General features: G+C 36.6%; 1 protein-coding gene across 1 annotated transcript in view; it reads left to right on the top strand.

Annotated features, from left to right (window-relative positions):
• Positions 1-20,266, top strand: part of Nep1 (M13 family metallopeptidase neprilysin 1) — a 275,024-nt gene that overhangs the window by 177,686 nt on the left and 77,072 nt on the right. Inside the window, exons 12-13 of the mRNA XM_090394673.1 lie at positions 259-369; positions 10,990-11,057. Of these exons, the coding sequence (XP_090250799.1) occupies positions 259-369; positions 10,990-11,057 (179 nt within the window). The remainder of the gene's footprint in view (positions 1-258; positions 370-10,989; positions 11,058-20,266) is intronic.

Below are 20,266 nucleotides of genomic sequence, written 5' to 3'. Positions count from 1 at the left end.
TTTAATTAATTTCTTACTTAAAGATGGTTGTAGTTTCTGAATGTTTTTTCATATTGCATGCCGAGCACAATGCTATGGTAACCAAAGTAGGAATCAGGAACATAAGTAATATTGTTCCTGATTAAGGCCTACTTATGTTAATAACATAAGTAGGCCTTACTTGTTACAGTTGACATATATTGAAACATTCTTTTGTGCTTATGTAATTATTTTAAAAAAGTAAACAAAGTGATTTGTATTTGAAATTTTGCATTTTAGGTGGACAACTGAACCTGCAGTGGTAAATGCCTTTTATAATCCCAATAAAAATGATATTGTATTTCCTGCAGGTATTTTGCAGCCTCTCTTTTATAGTCAGCACTTTCCAAAGTAAGTATAAACTTAATAAAAGTTAAATAATTAAACCAACTCATTTATCTCTCTTAGATTCGTGATTCTCTCTTAATATGGAATAGCCAAAATACTGAACTCACCATTTTTAAGGACTAAAAAAAAAAATGAAATTCAAACATGGTTAGCTTCTTTGCATATTTTTTTTTTAAACTTACAAATAAAAGCCAAGAATTCCTTACCATATGGAGATAATAGTCAGGGGAGAGGAGTGTATGCTGAGTCATCTATAAATGTACATATTGCAAGAGTTGCAAAAATTACCAAGTACATTGCTGCTGTGATAATGAAGAAACTAGCAAATAAAACAGGCCTTCATCTGGAACCTTGAGCAAAAATTTGGCTTCTTGGTTTTCATTGTGTTAAGCTGAAGATGGGCCAGAGTTTAAAAAAAAATAAAAAATAATAAAAAAAAACAGCCCACAAGAGGCCACAGAGCTATAAATTGACAGCGTTATTTGTATTATGAGCAAGTGAACAAGAGTAAAAAAAAATCCTGTTGAATATGTATGTTGAAAGCTGGAGTTGTATTCCTGGAAAAACAGTGTGAGCAAGTGTTACAAAAAAAAATGCAATTAAGGTGAAAGATGAGAAGTTGGTTCAATAAGATTAGTGTAAAACAGTGAAATCATGATATAAATCATGATAAAATTAGTTTAATCCTTTATCCAAGTGTGAGCAAACAAAGTTTGCACCTGAAAGTATCTTCAGGACTGGGGTAAGGTGGTACAACACTAGGGCAACTCGTTGCAAAGGTGGAGCAAGATACCAACACTCCTATCTCAGTATCTCCTATAATGCAAAACACATCTCCTTGTGGATATGTCTAATGTTTTGCATTAAGGGAAGGGCCACTACCCAGATACTTTCAGGTGCAAACTTTGTTTGCTCACACTTGGATAAAGGATTAAACTAATTTTATTATACTCTAACCAAGTGAAAAATAAACTTTCAACGATATAAATCATGATTATTACAGCTGATCATGTTTTCACATGCTTGGAGGAATGGGCAGAAAGAAGGTTGGCCAATTGGGGAGAGCAGTGCAAATTAAATAATTTAAACCCATTCACTATCAGAGCACTCACCATTACCTATGACAATCCATTCCAGTCATTCACCACTTTCCAAGTAAGAAATCAAGTCCTCACACCTTCACTAACTACACTCTTACACAGATTACAGAGTTCACCCCCTAGTTATCGCCTTACTCATATATTGAAAATTGTTTTTTGTATCAGTCTCACAGAACCCCTTTAAACCTATAATTTTCTATTATTTCCTATCCTTTTAACCAAACTTTGCAACTCCACACACCTTCAATCTATGCTCATAGGAAGCACTCCATACACCTGTCACCACATTGATCACTTGTCTACAGATCCTCTCCACTATCTCCTTATAACCTCCTTATCTCTACTTGTCAATATATTCTTCAACATCCAAGTAACCCTTTGAACTATTTTGTCAACTTTTGCAATATGCATTCTGAACTTCTGTCCACCATTATCCCTCAGAGTGCAAACAATCATTTTCTTGCAATCCATTTCCATCTGTATAATGCTAGTATGTAATCTTTTCACTCCCAAGTGTCTAACCATCCATTATACTGATAGCTATTATCCTCTGCCCACACTATCAATTTATTTTATCGTGCAGGTTTGCTGCGTCACCACCATTATTAAATATTGCCCTTCTTAGTTTTCTATTTTCAGCAAAGAAAAGAATGCTCATCCTCAAATCATTTCCTGTATCACTAATATACAAAATTAACAGCATTGGTCCTAGTATACAACCTTGAGGCACTCCTTTAGTTATTTTCCTGCTTCTGGAATCTACTCCACCATACACTACTCTCTGGTACCTGTCACCATCCCCCATCCACATTACCAGCTTCATATTCATTCACATTTGCTGCAACTTATGAAACAGTTTATAGTTTTACATTTTAATGTAATATAGTATTCTGTTAAACACTTTTGCAAAGTCCCAGTATCATGGTGTAGCCATTTCCAAGATATCCTTGGAACCTTTGCCAGAGCTTAGACTGAAATTAAACAGCTTGGTCAGAGGTGCTGCCAGTTCTCTTGCACATTCTCATAACACATAAGCTGAATTCCATCCATTTGGATTGCTGTACTCAAACTGATATTTCTCATTATGTTAGGCATCTCCAGTTTGCCTTCCTCCATTCTTACATCAGTCAATCACATCAGCAACAGCAATATCTCCACCAGAATAATACACCCACCCTTGCAGAGTGATCACACTTAACAACTCAACTATTCCTTCTGCTTCTGTGGATTTCTTACCATCAGCACTAATTAAATTTATTCTTCCTCTTACTCTTACACAGTGAAAAAACTCTAAGATTTTATTTTGCCTGCTTATCTAATTTCCTTTCATAACATGGTTTAGCACTCCTTACCATGCTAGTAACTATTCTTGTGTGAACTTTGTACTACTCATTGGCATGATGATCACCTTTTCTTTATATTCACTCCACAATTTTTATTTATTTTATTTTTTTGCAGGTCTTGCTTTATGATGCAAATCATACATATAACTTCTACTTCGTGTATTCTCCTGACTCTGGGAATGCAGTCTGATCCTGCTTCCTTCAAGCAGGATCAGACTGCTTGAAGGAATATATTACTGATATTCTTCCCTTGTAGCTTCATATGCTGTGATACTACTCCAAGCTGCCTTCTAAGTTGTCGTTACCATCATCTTTTAGTTCCACATATACATCTTGTTGACTGAGAACTCCACTTGTTTAGCGGTCTCTCAGAACATAAATTAATGGTCATTTCATTGATCAAATGTGGAGTGGCTACCTTAGTTGTGGATGCATCTTCTGATGCTATTACCATCCAGCACTGTTAAACACTAAGTTTCCTTCATCAGATGTTGTTTCAGGTAATTAGCATTCTCCCAGAACATAAATTAATGGTCATTTAAATTATCAGAAGTTAGGAATACATAACCAAGATAGCATCTTCTGATGCTGTTAGCATCCAGCACTATAAAATGCTGGATCTCCTTCATTACAAGCTGTTTCAGGTAATTATTCCTTAGTAATGGTGTAAATTCAGTTTCTAGTTTACTGAAATCCCCATAATAATTGCTTGGCTCTCATTATTGAGCTAATCTGCCAATGCACAACATCCACCCTCCATGCAAAGAACCTGCTTCTTGCTCCTTTGCTCACACCCTCTTTATACAGTTTTCAGCAATGGCCTCTTGTTCTACTCCCCTCTCTCATTCTATGAAAAATCTCTTCCATGTCTACCTGATAACAACACCTGACCAGCTTATATGTCTCAATCATATCCCCCCCCTCTTCCTTCTATTCACAAGGCTCTGCAACTTACATTTTCTCTATCTGTCCTCATACTCCACATTTCAAAAGACCACTGACTACCTTTGTGAATCTTCTCTGGACGTTTTCCAACATATCCTCGTCACCATGAAAACCCAATGACCAAATCTGTGCACAATTATCCATATAAGGCCTGATCAAGGCCTCTGTGCAATCTATTCAAGCCCTCTTGTAAGGCATTAACATCAGCCTGACTGTGCATTGCTCTACCCAGTTTTGCATCATCCACAAACGGCTGGATATCACTAGTTGAACCCAACCCAATATCATTAACATACAAATTGAACAACAATGGCCCCAAAACTGACCCCTGTGGCACACCACTGGTGACCTTTCTCCTTCAAGATACTGCACCTAAATATACAACTTTCTGATACCTATCCAACACAGAAGTCTGTTATCCAATCCCATCTGTTTCAATTTATTTAAGAGCTTGTCATGTGGCAGTCTGTCAAAAGCCTTTGCAAAATCCAAGTACACTACTGTATATGCATCTCCCTTGTCCAAGGTATTTGTCACCTTGTTATAATACATAAGTTAGTAAAACATGATCACCCTTTAACAAACTCATGCTGATAACCACAGAGAAGACTGCTGTTATCAACCAATTTCTGTATCCTACTTCTCACCAATCTCTCTAGTACCTTCACCACAACTCCAGATATACAGACTGGCCTATAATTTGAAGCTACAGCCTTATCACCACCTTTATGCAGTGGAACAATTTTACACTCCTTCCACTCCCTTGGAACCTGTGCTGTTGCAAAACTCTTATTAAACAGGCATGCCAGTGCTACTGCCCGTTCCCTGGAGCATTCCCTTAAGATGTGTGGTGATATGTCATCAAATCCTATCACCTTATTAACATAAAGGTTATTTATTTCCTCAAATACCTCCTGCTCACAATTAAGCTATCCTCTCCTATGTCCTCTACACTTAAGTTCCTCATGATTCCACCCTGATCAAGATGAAACACCCTTATAAATTGATCGCTGAATACCTCAACAATGTCTTCTGCAGCAGTTACCATTCTATTACTTTCATCCCTTAACTTCATCTTTCCATGATCATTCTTCTTCTACTTGCCACATATCTAAAAAACTCTCTAGGGTTTTTCTTAGCCTGATTTGCCAATTTCTGCTCATACTCTACTTTTGTTTTCCTTACTAACTGAGTCACTCTCCTGGCTTGTTCTTTATATTCTTCATGTGACCGATTACCATTATTCATCTTGTACTTCCTCCAAAGTAAGTACTTTCTTTTTCCAGATTTCATACTTAAGCTCCACATTCATCCATTTTACACCTACCTTATTCAGCATTTTGGCCTTTGGGATACATTCGTACATTGATGGTGTTACGTATTTCTTTGCAAGTTCCCATGCAGCATTTATTTCCTTACCACTCAACTCCTTGTTCCATGCTATAGCTTGAAGTTGTCTCCTAAGCTTATCATAATCACCAGCTTTATAATTCCACATATATCCTTTCCTCACAAAAGTCTGCATATGACTAGCCACAACATAGGTGAGTACTTCATGATCACGTTCACCAACTGGAGGAAAATATGAAACCCCCTCTAACAATTACATCATCTGATGAAATCTAGAACTCTTGATCCTCTCGTACGTTTCTTTATGTGATGCCTGAGATAGTTATCTCTCAAGAACTCAAGAAATTCGTTTTCCTTATTCCCAAATGCTATTTCTTCATTCCACTCTATACCACCATAATTAAAATCACCCATAATAATTACCCTTCCTTTGTTCATTAATCCAAGTTGTTTATACATTTCTTCATCACCACCTTCCACATTCCCAGGCCTATAGCAACATTCAACTAAATATGTCTTCCTCTCAACCTCTACGTTACATCACACTGCCTCATAACCATTGCCACTATTTCTCCCCCTTCATGTCTATCTTATGTGGACTTAATTCCCCTGCTATCATCAGCATAATGATAGCAGGGGAATTAAGTCCCCTGCTATCATGCTTCCCCCCTCCCTTCCTGCCCTTTCTATCCTCACGAAAAATACTGTACCCTTCCATTTCTATTCCCGTTACGATATCATCTTCATTCAACCATGTTTCACTTATTCCAATGATTTGGGGGCAAATAAACTCAAGCACTGAAATCATTTCATCCCCTTTATTTCTGATACTTCTGGCATTTGTAAACAAACACAACAGTTCATTTTTAGGTCTATAGCCAGTCCTATCCAAGCCATATGCTGGTTGTGATTTCCCCACTACACCTGCAAAATCACCTTCATCACCACTTACCACATATACTTGCTCAGTCTCCACTTCTCCACCCACATTGCAATATACTCCATCTTCATACACACATTCACTCTCTATGCCATGTCTCCCTGTCCACCCGATATCCCCCCCCCCCCGTTTCCCTGTTCCTCTTGTATTCCCATTCTCTCTTCCTCTCTCACACACTACTACTGTTTCCACTGCCAAGCACTTCTATCTCTTCAATACCACTCTCCTGATTTTTCTCTTCATATCTTCCTTCTGATCTCTGGCATGTATCACACTCTACTTCCACACATTATACTTTCATCCAGCAACACTTTCTCCAGCACACCCAACTCTAAAGTCATTTAAATGCAACCAATCTTCCCTCAAACACATTCCATACATCCACAAACTCCACTCCCTTCTCCTCACACAGCTCTGCCAGCATACTATTCATGATTTTGGCTCTCTGTCGCAACTCATCATCATCATACCTGGGTAACACACTGACAACTTTTCCTACTACACTGTTATTAAACCATATTGATGGTTTAAGATTATATCCATTTTTAGGGGTATCTCTTTAAGATATTTCTTTTTTGCCTTTCATTGTAATCACTTGATATTGTAATGGCATTTAGTGTTTTGATGATGCCTCGTTTTGGAGCAGGATCAGTATGTAATGTAGTATATCAATACCTTCTAGTGTTCAGCTTTTTCCTGTAGATTTCAAATGAAAGATTGCCTTGATTTTCTATTGAGATGAAAACATCTAGGAATGGAATTGATCTATCTTTTTCAACTTCTATTGTTAACTGGGTTTTTTGGTGTTTAAGCTGGTGAGGAGTTCTGTAAAATTGTTGAGGGTTTCTTCAGAGCCTGACCAAATGACGAAGATGTCATTAACATACCTCAGTCACATCTAGATTTATTATGATACATATTGATGGCTGTTCGTTCAAATATTTCCATGTGCATTCATATTTATGAATTTAGGGACACAAAACACACATGTTGAAAAGATTATTTTACTGATTAATACTAAAATAACTTGACGTTTTGACCCCTGTATTGAGGTCATCATCAGAAGGATACATGTGTAAGAACCAAGCTACATGTTGTTGCACTCTATACATGTAAATTACATCTACTTTGTTAACTAATCTTTTTTCTTAGCCTGCCCTCTAGTGATAAAAAAAACTACAATAAACTCTGCCAAAGTCCTCATGTACTAGGATTCTTCTGGAATTATACAGTTCATATTATTATATTACGATTATCTTCTGTATTTGTACAGTACAGGTTGCTATTGAATGTTCAGGAAAAAAAAAAAAAAAACACTTCACCAAGACTTCTTGTATTGAAATTTTTCCTTGTGGTTGCTATGAAGGTTGCAGATGGGTCCTCCACATTCTTGGAATGGTTAGACCATCATTTTTATTCAGATTATGTTTGAGCATTTCACATGCTTCCTTGAATTTCTGCTTGAACCAAGTTTTGGTGCGGTTTTTTATCACTAGAGGGCAGACTATGAAAAAAAGATTAGTTAACAACGTAGATGTGATTTACCTGTATAGAGTGCAACAGCATGTAGCTTGGTTCTTATACACATGTATCCTTCTGATGATGACCTCAGTACAGGGATCAAAACATCAAGTTATTATTAATCAGTAAAATAATCTTTCAAACACGTGTGTTTTGTGTCCCTAAATTCATAAATATGAATGCTAATCACCATGTAACCTTAAAAGAAAGAGTTTCCATGTACATATTTGCCGTATCTGGTGAGATGAATGCACCAATGACTAGGCCTTATGCCTGTTCATAGTAGAGGTTCTTGAAATCTGAAGAAAGTGTTTTCTAGGCATTGTTTGAAGAGTTTGACAATTCTGGAAAAATATTCTCTAAGATTAGTATGGTGTCTTCTCTTGGAATATTGGTAAACGTGAAAACATCATGATGTCTGTAGGATTCAATTTAATGTCTCGTTTTGTTTCTGAAGTCTTTAGAGATTTTTTTTTTATATACAGTAATGTTCTATGTCCCCATCCTCACCTATGGTCATGAGAGTTGAGTAATGACCGAAAGAATGCAGACACGAATCCAAGCGGCTGAAATGAGGTTCCTTCGAGGGGTTGTGGGACTGACAAGACTCGACAGAGTCAGAAGCTCTGCAATTCGGGAAACCCTCAGTACTCAACCACTGCTTCTCCATGTTGAGAGATCACAGTTACGTTGGTATGGGCACCTGGTCAGAATGCCACAAGAGAGGCTCCCTCAGCAGGCCCTCTTTGCCAAGCCAGAGGGTGGGAGACACGTGGAAGGCCAAGGACTCGCTGGATAGATTATGTCCAAAACCTTGGGTGGACAAGTTTGGGAATCCCACCAGAACACCTGAACTTGTTGGCAGAGGATCGTGACCATTGGAAGTTCCTCTTGCAGCTGTTGCCCCCACAACCCAATTAGGAAAGGTGGGCCTTGAAGATATATGTATGTATATGTGTATGTACAGTAATGTTCTTCCCACTTGTGGTGACAGAAGGGTAGATAAATAGTTACAAACTTAATATGTAGGTGAATGCCCGGCATACATAATAGGTCTAAGTGGAACACCCTCCTTGTGTGTTTTAGGTAAGCCATAGATATATGAGATGGCTGAATGTTTTGAAGTAATTTATTCTTTAATCTCCTTAAGCTAATTACAAAGATCCTTAATTAGATTGTTTTGTTGTGAATACTCCATGTGGAGTGATTATTATGTAATATAATAATGTATTGACATCACTAAGCAGTTATCTCATCTTGTTTATGTACACATTTAAATCCAGAACTACAGTGGCATTTCGTTTATCTGCTTTCAGTATCTCCAAGGGATCTCCAACATAAAATGTTAGAGATCCCTTTGTTTTGGAGATCCCTCGGTGCCTTAAATTCAGCAGATGTTTCTGACAGAAGAAGGTATGGAATTAAATTAATTAGAATGACTGCCATTCTTATAAGTATCGTGTCTGCAGAAGCCCTTGGAATTTTATATAAGCATTTGTCTATATTTTTCATTATGCCAATTTTACAATGTTCTTAGAAGAGATAGCAAAATTAAACCCTTTGGTTAATATACTGCTCAGCATGAGAGAAAGTATGCAAAGATAAGTTTAATACTGGTAGATTTGCTCATAAGCAGCAAAAAAAAAAAAAAAAAAAAAAAAAGATGCATCACCTTATAATTAAAATACTCTGGATCAGAGATAGTTGTAAAAAAGTATACTTGCCAAGAAATTATATTCTTATTTAATCCTAACCAAGAGAAAAAACTTTCTACAACTATCTCTGATCCAAAATATTTTAATTAAGATGATACACCTTTCTGATACTTGTACATGAGATACATGACCTCTGCATTAATTCAGCCTCAGTATCTTCATGGTTCTGGCTCCCACTAATGATACCAGTACAGGTTGAAACTGGTCTGGGTAGTGACCCTCCCTTAATGCATAGCATTGTACACTTCCAGAAGGAAGTGTGCTTTGCATTATGGGATGCTAAGGCATTTGATGTGAAGTCATCGTCTTCTATGTACAAGTATCTTAGTTGTGAAGTTATGACTACTTCTGCAAAAATATAATTTCTTGGCAATTATAATAGTATTAACATATTTCCTGGATGTAAATAGTATGAAATGAATGTTTTGGATAGGCAGTCACCATCACATTAGAGGAGGAGCATACCACTGCCAGACACTCATAAATAACATTGTCATTAATGATCAAGTTAAGGATGACCATATACAAGGCTATCCTCCTGTCCCAACCTTGATTGAATTTAAATACTATCATCCTATGTCATAATGGTGATCATTATTTCATGCAGATGATTATCATTAGTTCATGCAACAGCATGTCACGACATTCCTCCATTTGTGTAAGCTCTATTGTTGTATCAATTACAGTTTGAATTTATAGTCGATAACTTTTAAATGTTATTATGAGACCATCACCCTATTTATTAGCAGGGTGATGGGTCTTGCATCAAGGACTTGAAAAGACCATATTTTTGTCTCTAGTGCAGGTATCTGGAACATTACCAAACATAGTACTAATGTGCAACAGGTTTGTAATGTTTTGTAGCATTACAAAACATTACAAATTTTGTAGGCAGGATGTTCATTTAAAAAAAAAATACTTGTTTAGACTGGGAGATCACATTAACAGATTGTTTCAGTGGCTTGTCATAAAAAGGATCTTGTCCCAGTGAGCTTGTGACTATTGAACTAGAGTCAAATGGATGAGTGTAAAGATGATAGTATAATTAATTGAAGTATAACTGAACATCCTGCTACCATATTGATCTAACAGAAAAATAAAGGATTTTTTTTTTATTTTGAAAACTTTTATCTTAGGTTTGTATTGTGTCGCTCAATGCTTTACATTTTTCTTTCCTCCTCACTTCCTTATCCCATTTTCATATTCTTTCTTTTCTGATATTATTTTCTGGTTTTTATTCACAGAGCAGAATCAGTTAATATTGTGAATGGCCCTTGATCGATTAGAATGGTTGATCAAGATAACAAATTTTATCCTTTAATTACAATACAATATAATTACTATTAAGCTATTTTTCATGTTGTCCTCATTTTTGAACACTGGAAATATGCTATAATTCTCCACTCTTCTGCTGCATATTTGTATAATTAGAATAATTTTCTGATTGCAATGTTGAAATTCTGGCATGATTAAGTTTTCTGGGACTTGTGGACAACTTTGAGGACTTTTTCATCCATAATCTGTAATGACATATCTTTTAATAATTATCCCATAAGAGCTCCTTGCAGAATCAGCTGCATCTCCCAGTTTGTGCAAATGCACATCACCCTTCCAAAATCTGCTACTGGCAGTAAAATATTCTTATATTTTAATTGAATTTTAAATAAGTATTAATGTATATATTTGGACACTGGTTATTTCTCTTTCAGATCATTGAATTATGGAGGCATTGGAGTTGTTATAGGTCATGAAATCACACATGGATTTGATGATAAAGGTAAACCTCTAGCTTACTTAGTATAGTATAACTATTTGTATATTATTATTATCAGTATTATTGTGTTGCCATTCTGATGAGACTAAGAAGAACCATTGTAGAGGTTCACCCAACTGACTTATCATACTCGCCTTAAATTTGTTCAGAGATGATGTGCTCCGTATTGCCACTAGCAGTAAATTCCATTCTCTCACCATTTTCCAATAGAAAAATCTAGCCTTTGTACATTGGCTAACTTATTTACCTTTTAGGATAATCACTTATGCTCTTCTCTTTCCCCACCACTGTTTCTCCATCCCTTCAAAAAAGATCTTGTTGGAGTCTAGATCACATGTATTAAGGCCTTTTTACACAGACACAACAACTTTGTATCCTAACATGTTATTGTCCATTTCATCTTTCCTCTATGTTGCTCTCACTTTTGCCTTTCTGATATGGTCTTTGAACTTTTTATTATTCTGTCCATCATTGCTGTGAGATCCTCTGCCTTATTACTTTCATGAAGTCTTATCAGACTCTCTCTTCAATCCAAAATGCACAGCTGTGCATTACCCAAAAAATGCATGGTAATACATTTTTGAATAATTTTCAGTTTTGCTGTATGCACTTTGCATTTAGTAACGTTGAACTGCATTCATTATCATTTGTCCATAGCACCAGCCTATCCTGATTATTTTACAGGAATTACACATTAGAATTAATCCTTATTACCTTAGTTAATTTAGTATCATCAACAGACAACTGGCTTTTTCTCCCTACAAGTCTACACGACCATTATTAATACATTGAACAATTGAGGTCCTTCAGTAGGTCTGCAGCACACTCTTGATCACACTCAATCTCTTAGATTATGTGTACCTTCATACCAAATTTCTGATACAAGCCAGCAATTAGTCTTATTCTATCAACAACTGTACAAGATTGTACAGTAACTTTCCATGCAGTTTTCTGTCACATGCTTTAGCAAAGTCCAACAATATTAAGTTGTATCTATGATCAAGGCCTTGTAAAATGACTAGCCTCCTTTTATCTTAAAGGTGACCATGTCAAAGAATGTCCAACCGTGAATTTCCTTTTTCAATCAGATTTGTTTTTGTCATTTTTCTAATGTTAATAAGGCATTAGGAAAATGACTGACTGACAGACAGATATTAGACAGTAATGTATGGTGATGCTGAGTCTATGAGGAGGAGGGCAGGTGTCACAGGCTTCTGTAACTTAGCTTGTTACTTAACTGCATTGGAAAATTAGCACAGTGAGTGCAGGACAAGTTTTTATTATAGGAGACTTCAATTATTGAGAACACAGACTGGAAGGAGGAATGGTTATAGGAAAGAAAGGAAACAGCATTTATATGCTGCTAACAGATAATTACCTGAGACAACACATAATGGAGGAAACTCAGGGTTCAAGAATGTTAGATTTGATGATAGCATTACAAAACTTGGCAATAATCCAAGTAGCCATTGATTGGGAAGAAAGATTGTGTGGGCTTGATCTGAGAGATTGTCAGACATGCAAAAGTTTCAGTTACAAAAGGATATATGTGGAATTACAAAGCAGGTGATTATGACAAGCTTTCAGCAGTGCCATGGAATAAGAATTTGGAGAGGAGAGATGATGATGGTGCATGGGAAGTAGTCATGAGAGGTGTTTGAAGAAAGGCATCAGACTTTTTCAGTTTATAGATATAACAGCTGTTGGAAATGTTTAAGTGTTTTTAATATTATTATTATGTGACACCTCCAGGGAGTCCAAAGACTCATCGAGGGAGGGCACCTACTCTACAACTCTCCGTCTCCACCACTCAATCCACCAGACAATCACAAACATCCATGCTCACGGCAGAATTCGAACCCACAGCCTTTTGTCTGGAGAGCAGATACACTAACCACTCAGCCAACCAGGCTGTCATATTTGTGTTAAATATCTTACTGAAGATGCTGTCAGACATGAAGACAGTGAAACATGTCAGAGTAGCATTCAGTTTTAATAAATAAAAAGTGTATGAGCCACACCTTGTTAACCATTCAAATAAGCAGAAGTTATGCCCAATGGCCAAGAGACCAGAAAGCATAACTTCTGTTTGCACCAGAAGTGAGTTTCTGCATTTGGTCTTTTCAAAGTCATACTCGAATTTAATGATAACTCTTTTGCATTGTTGCATACTTCAGTGTTGCAGCTAAGAATGAGGCTGTTATGCCACATATGAATTTTTCTCTCATGCTATCTTAACATGGCAAATATTAAACCATGATATGTATAGTGGAAGTGGGGGGGGGGTTCTTAAGAGTGGGTAATGCAGACCTTCATTCCAGCAAGGAATGAAGAAGATCAGAACAAGAAATATAATGAAATAGATCAGAACACTGGAAGCAGTAACTTCATGAAGAAAAGAAAGGGGAGAAGTCCTGGGTTGGTGGAAACAACAAGCAAGGGAACAAAAACTAGATTTTTTTTTCTTGGAGAGTGGTGAATAAGTGAAATATGTTGTCAGAGTCTGCTCTGGATATCCTTTCATGAATGACTTCAAAGCGAAGTCTATGATAAGTCTCTTATCATAGATAAGAGACTGATAAGTCTATGGACACCATGGAATTGCCAGTATAATAATAATAATAATAATGAGTGATGATGTGCATCATTTATATTTCTATTTATGCTATGAATCTTAGTCAAGTGGAAATGAATACTGTTAGGATTTTTTTGTATTTCCTGTAATTTTTTTTTTTTTTGTAGTAGTTTTTTAACCACAGTTAAATTAGAATTGTTTGCTGTGTTTGATATAAGAAGGGTGACCTGTATGGTAAGGAAGGCTAAAGCTAATTATGAGAGGGAAAGCTAGCTGATGAGGCCAAACGAGATCCTAAAGAGTTTTTTTTTTTTTTGCTATGTGTCTAGTAAAAGGAGAAATAATTATGGAAGGATGACTTTAAAAAGTGCTAATGGTGGAGAAGTAACAGAAGCAAACCAAATAGTTTAATTAATGAGTAACATTTTGCAAAGGCATGCCATCTAGGTAATGAGATTGCAATGCCAGATGCTACATTTACTGATGGGAGAATAGAGGTTGATTAAATATGGCGGTGGAAAGAAAAGAGGGCATAATAGTCTCACTTCATAAATGAGGCTCTAAGACAGAAGCAGCAAATTATAGGTCAATCAGTATCTCAATGGTCATTAAGGTATTGGAGAAATTTATGAAAGAATTTAGAAATCTAGATGGATAGGAATATGATACATTATAAGGGACAACATGGTTTTTTAAAGGGTAGTTCTTGCTTTAGTAATTTCCTTACTTTTTATAATTAAGTGACAATGGAGTTGGATAAGGCAGCTCCATGTCATTGTCACAAATGGCTACTCATTGATATTGCTAGTCTTTGCAAAAGCATTTGACAAGCTTCCACATAGAACTGTATTGCATAAATTAGAGCAAATGGGGATGAATATGAATCTGGTGATTTGGATTAGAGGGTGGCTGATGGACAGATATCAGAGTGGTTTATGGAGGAACTGAGTCCAGGAAAAGGCAAGTGACCAGTAGTGTACCACAGGATTAGTAGTTGGTCCTCTGTTGTTTAATTTGTATGTCAGTGATAGAGGAAATGTTTGATGGGAAATATTCAGTTGTTTGCTGATGGTGCAAAACTGGGAAGAACTATAGTAAATGAAGTGATATAGAGATCCCTACAGGATGACTTATATAGTCTAGTGGTATGGGTAAAGGTAAATGGTTGTCAATTTAACGTTACCAAGTGTAAGGTGATGCACTTTGGGAAGAAGAGATTACAAGTTGTATATTATACTGATGGAAGTGAACTGCAGGAAACGGATGAGGCTAGGAACTTGTGGGGGGGGAGTGATTGTGGGTAGGGAGTTGAAGTTTATAGGGCATATTGCAGAGGTAGCCAAAACAGTACATCACATTGCATGGTTGTTGAAAAACACACTAACAAGTGGGGATACAGAAGCTATTTTTCCCTTTTTTAAGACTTTAATAAGGCCTCTTCACCATGAGATGAAGAAATGGTGAAGAGGATCCAGAGGCAAGTGAAAGATATGATAGAAGCATGCAAGTTATTAAAGGGGTTTATAGGATTGACACTGAAGATTTTTTCCAGTATATGGCAGGTAGGGAGAGAATGAAAGGTCACCCATAGAAATTGAGTAAGAGTGTGGTTAACAAGGGTTTTAGGACTATATTTTTTTCTTGGAGAATGGTGAATGGGTTCGCAGAGGTGGTTGTGAGTGTTTCATCAGTGAATGAGTGTAAGAAAAATGATAAGTATTGTGTGAATACTGGATTTTCTAAAATGAGTCTTCCGACTCCATGGAGGTACCTGTATAATAATAATATTCTATTCATGTTTCATTTTGGCAAAAAAAGTGAAAATAAATAAATTATTTGGACATACCACCCACAAAGAGATAGTCCAGTCTTCTTGCCTTATTGTGGCATCATCTATATCTCCCTTACTCAAGACTCCCTTCCAGCCATGATATGGTAGCAGGATTATACACTAAGTCAGTGTTTCCCAGACTTTTTACTATGCCAGAACTGCTAAAATATTTTTTCATACACTGAGGAACCCTAAATTTATGTATATATATACTGTATATGTTCATACAAACAGATTCAACAATCTTATTCTAAGCCAAGTGTAAATGTCAATCGAAATAATATTAATAATATTTATTCCAAAAATATTACAAAAATTCAAAATCCTTTTCTTGACAAAAAATTCAAAATCCAAAATAAAGGAGTATTCATAATGAAAATCCATTTAAACATTATCTTCAGTGTGACGGATGAGCCTTTCTCTCCTTGCAAATTGTTGAATATTTGGTCTAATTGTTATGATTATAAGACACACATATTCACAAGAGTAAATAATTTTTTATTATTGCAAATATTTTGGCCAAAAATCTCATCCTCATAAAATGCCATTTATGAGGATAAGAATTTATGGCAAACACATGCTCCCTCCCCCCTCTTTTTTTTTAATATAATGCTGTGTCATTTAGTTATCTAAATTTTGTATTTCACGTTATTTTAGTTTTAGCTTTAATTGTAATCTCATTTTATTTTGTCGCCACCTGCATGGTGACATTGTAGTAAGTTGCTCAGCTCTGTAAATAGAGAATGCAAGCAGGATGGGGGGGCACCAGTTGTCCCTGTCATATTAAACTATTCCAGTGGAATAATATCAGAATAGGACCTTTATCTCCTTGTATTTCAGACAAGGAGATTTGCTTTGAATTTAGGTTGTAAGATAAATCCTAATGTGTAGAGATATCAATCTTGTTCCAACTAGGAATATCCTTATGTCAGAGGCTTCAAACTTCTGACTTTCATAAAAGTATGTTATCTGAGAAGTCCATATAAGGAAGGCTGTACATATGGAAAAGATGCTTCAAGCATCAGAAATAAGGTCAAACCAAACATAAATAATTAATATACCGTTACACTGGAAATGACATGGATTCCATCCTTGACATCGATGATATCAAGAGCCTCTCTTGAAGGAGCATAAACTAATATGCCTTTGTCTGCAGGAGACTTGCTGAAAGTTGTGAGGACCCCAGATTTGCCTATCTGGTTGATGATTATTACTCTCCGTTGGATAGATGCAGTAGATTTTACTCCATCCCAGTTTCCTAGTATTTGTTTAAAGCATTATAGTCAACCCAGTTTCTGTGGCATAGGAATGTGTGTTTGTAAGAGAATCCAAGACATTGTTCCCCTCAATGGATCAGTGTCTTAAAAATCAGTTCTACCTTTCCAGTTGCTGCACCACAGTCCAGTGGTTTTGTATGGATTTAGGTTTTCTCCTGAGACTGCATGGTATTGATATGCTGTTTGTATTGTATGTATAAGAAGTCTTCCTCCTGATGATCTATAACAGTAAAGTCACTGGTATGCATTGTCAAGGTTAGTGCTTGTAGGATGGAGTCAAAGGATGAACTTCACTGAGTGTTTAGTTTGCACATGAAGGGCTCCATGGCAACTGATAACTATGTCAAGCAAGTCAGGTGGTGAACAGCCTTTTAATTCCTCTCTTGTATAGCACTAGTGTAGTGAGTCTTATTTAGACAAAAGTAAGCAATGGAGTACAACATCTTGATTCCTTCAATGATATTGATGTCAAAGCCATAGACTTCCAAGCAGTTGAACAACTAGGAATCCTCAATGTGGTCAAAGGCTTTCTCTTGCTCAAGTGCTATGAGGCGTATGCTCTCATTGTTTATGTTGACAAACTTATATCTCTGATGAGATGCAAGTTGTCAGTTATGGCAAGATCTTATTAGAGTTCCTCTAATAAGATCTTGCCATAAGCATATAAACTGAGCTAGAAGAACTCTTATTAGAGTTGATGTGCTTGATGCTGTTGCCCATCTGCTCAGATTTAGCTAATGACCTCTGAATGAATTTATTGAGTTTTGTCTTGAAGACTACCTATAACTCGATGATTGGTTGTGTTGTGGGCATGTCACTTATGAGTGAGCTGATGTAGTTCCATGATCTGATTAAGTAATTTGTAACCTGAAGTACACTATTATTGACCATTCAGTATGCATCACGTCTGTATTTGCTATGTTGTCCAGAAATGCAGATGCTGAGAAGAACAGTCGTTTTTTGATACCTGTGATGGAATATGTGATTTGCCTCTTAATGAGAATTTGGTGTGCTTATAAGTATAGTATTTTTCAAGATATGCTTCATATAGAGCTCTAGTAGGACCACCTTGACTCTCAAGGAGAAGACCTTTTGATGTGGATTTTGGTGTCTGAATTACATCTATGAATTTTTTGTCAAAATTGAGCTAACATTTGATGATTTTCTTGATATTGATGCCAATCCATTGTTGAGTCTAGGCTGCAATTAAAATCCCCTACAACCATGACACAATCATTAGTAATGTTTCCAAGGTCACTTTGAATGAAGTTTAGAACTTGAATTGCCAGCTGCTTATCCTGAGATATGTAAATGCTAAATAGGTGGATTGATTTCCTAGTGGGCATATGAATGCAGGTACAGATTTCACATTCCGAAAAGATGTTGATAATTTGTAGATTTAGTGAATCTTTGTAGTGGGTACAGGTGTGACTCTGACACATGAATGACAGGACCATGATGCAAATTGTATGGCCAGTGAGTTCACAGGTTGGAAGATTTTTGTATTATTATTACATCTGACCTCCATGAAGTCAGAGACTCATTGCAAGAGGTACATAATATTGTACACAATGCTCATACAACATGCCTTAAATTGATTCAATGTATCTACATTCAAAACACACTCAGGCAATGCATTCCACTCACTAACAACTCTCCATGCAAAGAACCTGTTCCTCACTCCTCTGCTCACACCATTCTTTAACAGTTTCCAGCAATGGCCTCTTGTTTCCCCCCCCCCCCCTTCCTCTTCCATTCTATAAAATATCTCTTCAATGTAAAATTGATAACATCCCTTGACTAGCTTATATGTCTCAATCATATCCCCCCCCCTCTTCCTTCTATACCCAAGGTATAGAACACTTTGCAACTTACATTCTTTCAATCTGTCCTTGTACTCCATCTTCCAAAGGCCACTAACCACCTTTGTGAATCCTCATCACCATGAAAGCCTGGAGAACAAATCTGTGCACAATAATCCAATATGAGGCCTGATCAAGGCCTTATACAATGGCATATAACCTCTCTATTTCTGCATGTCAGGGTCCTCTACATCATTGCCATTATCCAATGTGACATCTTCACAACTTGTGCAGTGTAGCCCCTGAATTTCAGATAATTGTCCACCATCACTGCTAGATCTCTCATCTCCTTTACTTCCTTTAAGGTTTCCCCACCAAGTGGGTACTTTTCATCCCATCATTGTTACCAAATCTCAAAACCTTACTTTGCAACATTTAACTGATAGTTCCACTTACTTGCCCATTCATGCAATTTATTCAAGTCCTGTAACACCATAACATCTGCTTGACTCTGCATTGCTCTCCCCAATTTTGCATCATCTGCAAACAACTGCATATCACTAGTTAAAAAAACCCATCCCAATATCATTAACATACAAATTGAAAAACAATGATCCCAAAACTGACTTCTGTGGTACACTGCATACCCATATACAACTTTCTGATACCCATTTGACAGCCAGTCACTGATCCAACTCAGAAGTGTGTTATCCAATCCCATCTGTTTCAATTTATTTAACAACTTGTCATGTTGTAGTCTATCAAAAGCTTTTACAAAATCCATGTATACCACTTATATGCATCTGCACTGTCGAAGGTATTTGTCACCTTGTTATAATACATAAGTAAGTTAGTAAAACATGATCACCCTTTAACAAACTCATGCTGATAACCACAGAGAAGACTGCTGTTATCAACTAATTTCTGTATCCTACTTCTCACCAATCTCTCTAGTACCCTCACCACAACTCCAGATACACAGATTGGCTTATTAGGAGCTACAGCCTTATTACCACCTTTATGCAGTGGAACAATTTTACCCTCCTTCCACTCTCTTGGAACCTGCACTCTTGTAAGATTCTTATTAAACAGGCATGCCAGTGCTACTGCCAATTCCCTGGAACATTCCCTTAATTAAGATGTGTGGTGATACATCATCAAATCCTATTGGTTTATTGACATCAAAGGTCATCTCCTCAAATACCGCCTGCTCACTCACAATTACGCCATCCTTTCCTATGTCCTCTACACTTAAGTTCCTCATCATTCCACTCTGATCAGGATGAAACACCCTTATAAATTGATCACTGAATACCTCAGCAATGTCTTCTGCAGCAGTTACTATTCTACCACTTTCATCCCTTAACTTCATTTTTCCATGATCATTCTTCCTTCTACTTGCCTAATATCTAAAAAAAACTCTCTAGGGTTTTTCATAGCCGGATTTGCCAATTTCTGCTCATACTCTACTTTTGTTTTCCTTACTGAATCACTCTCCTGGCTTGTTCTTTATATTCTTCATTTGACTGATTACCATTATTCATCTTGTACTTCCTCCAAAGTAAGTACTTTCTTTTTCCAGCTTTCATGCTGAAGCTCCAGATTCATCCATTTTATACCTACCTTATGCAGCCTTTTGGCTTTTGGGATACATTCGTACATTGATGCTGTTATGAATTTCTTTGTCAGTTCCCAAGCAGCATCTATTTCCTTATCGCTCAACTCTT

Source organism: Typopeltis vanoorti, chromosome 6, assembly GCF_054136105.1.
Source record: "Typopeltis vanoorti isolate ZY-2024b chromosome 6, IOZ_Tvanoo_1.0, whole genome shotgun sequence".
In the NCBI taxonomy this organism is placed as follows: Eukaryota; Metazoa; Arthropoda; class Arachnida; order Uropygi; family Thelyphonidae; genus Typopeltis; species Typopeltis vanoorti.
The sequence above is the reverse complement of the archived record's forward strand: the minus strand, read 5'-3'. Positions and strand labels throughout refer to the sequence as shown.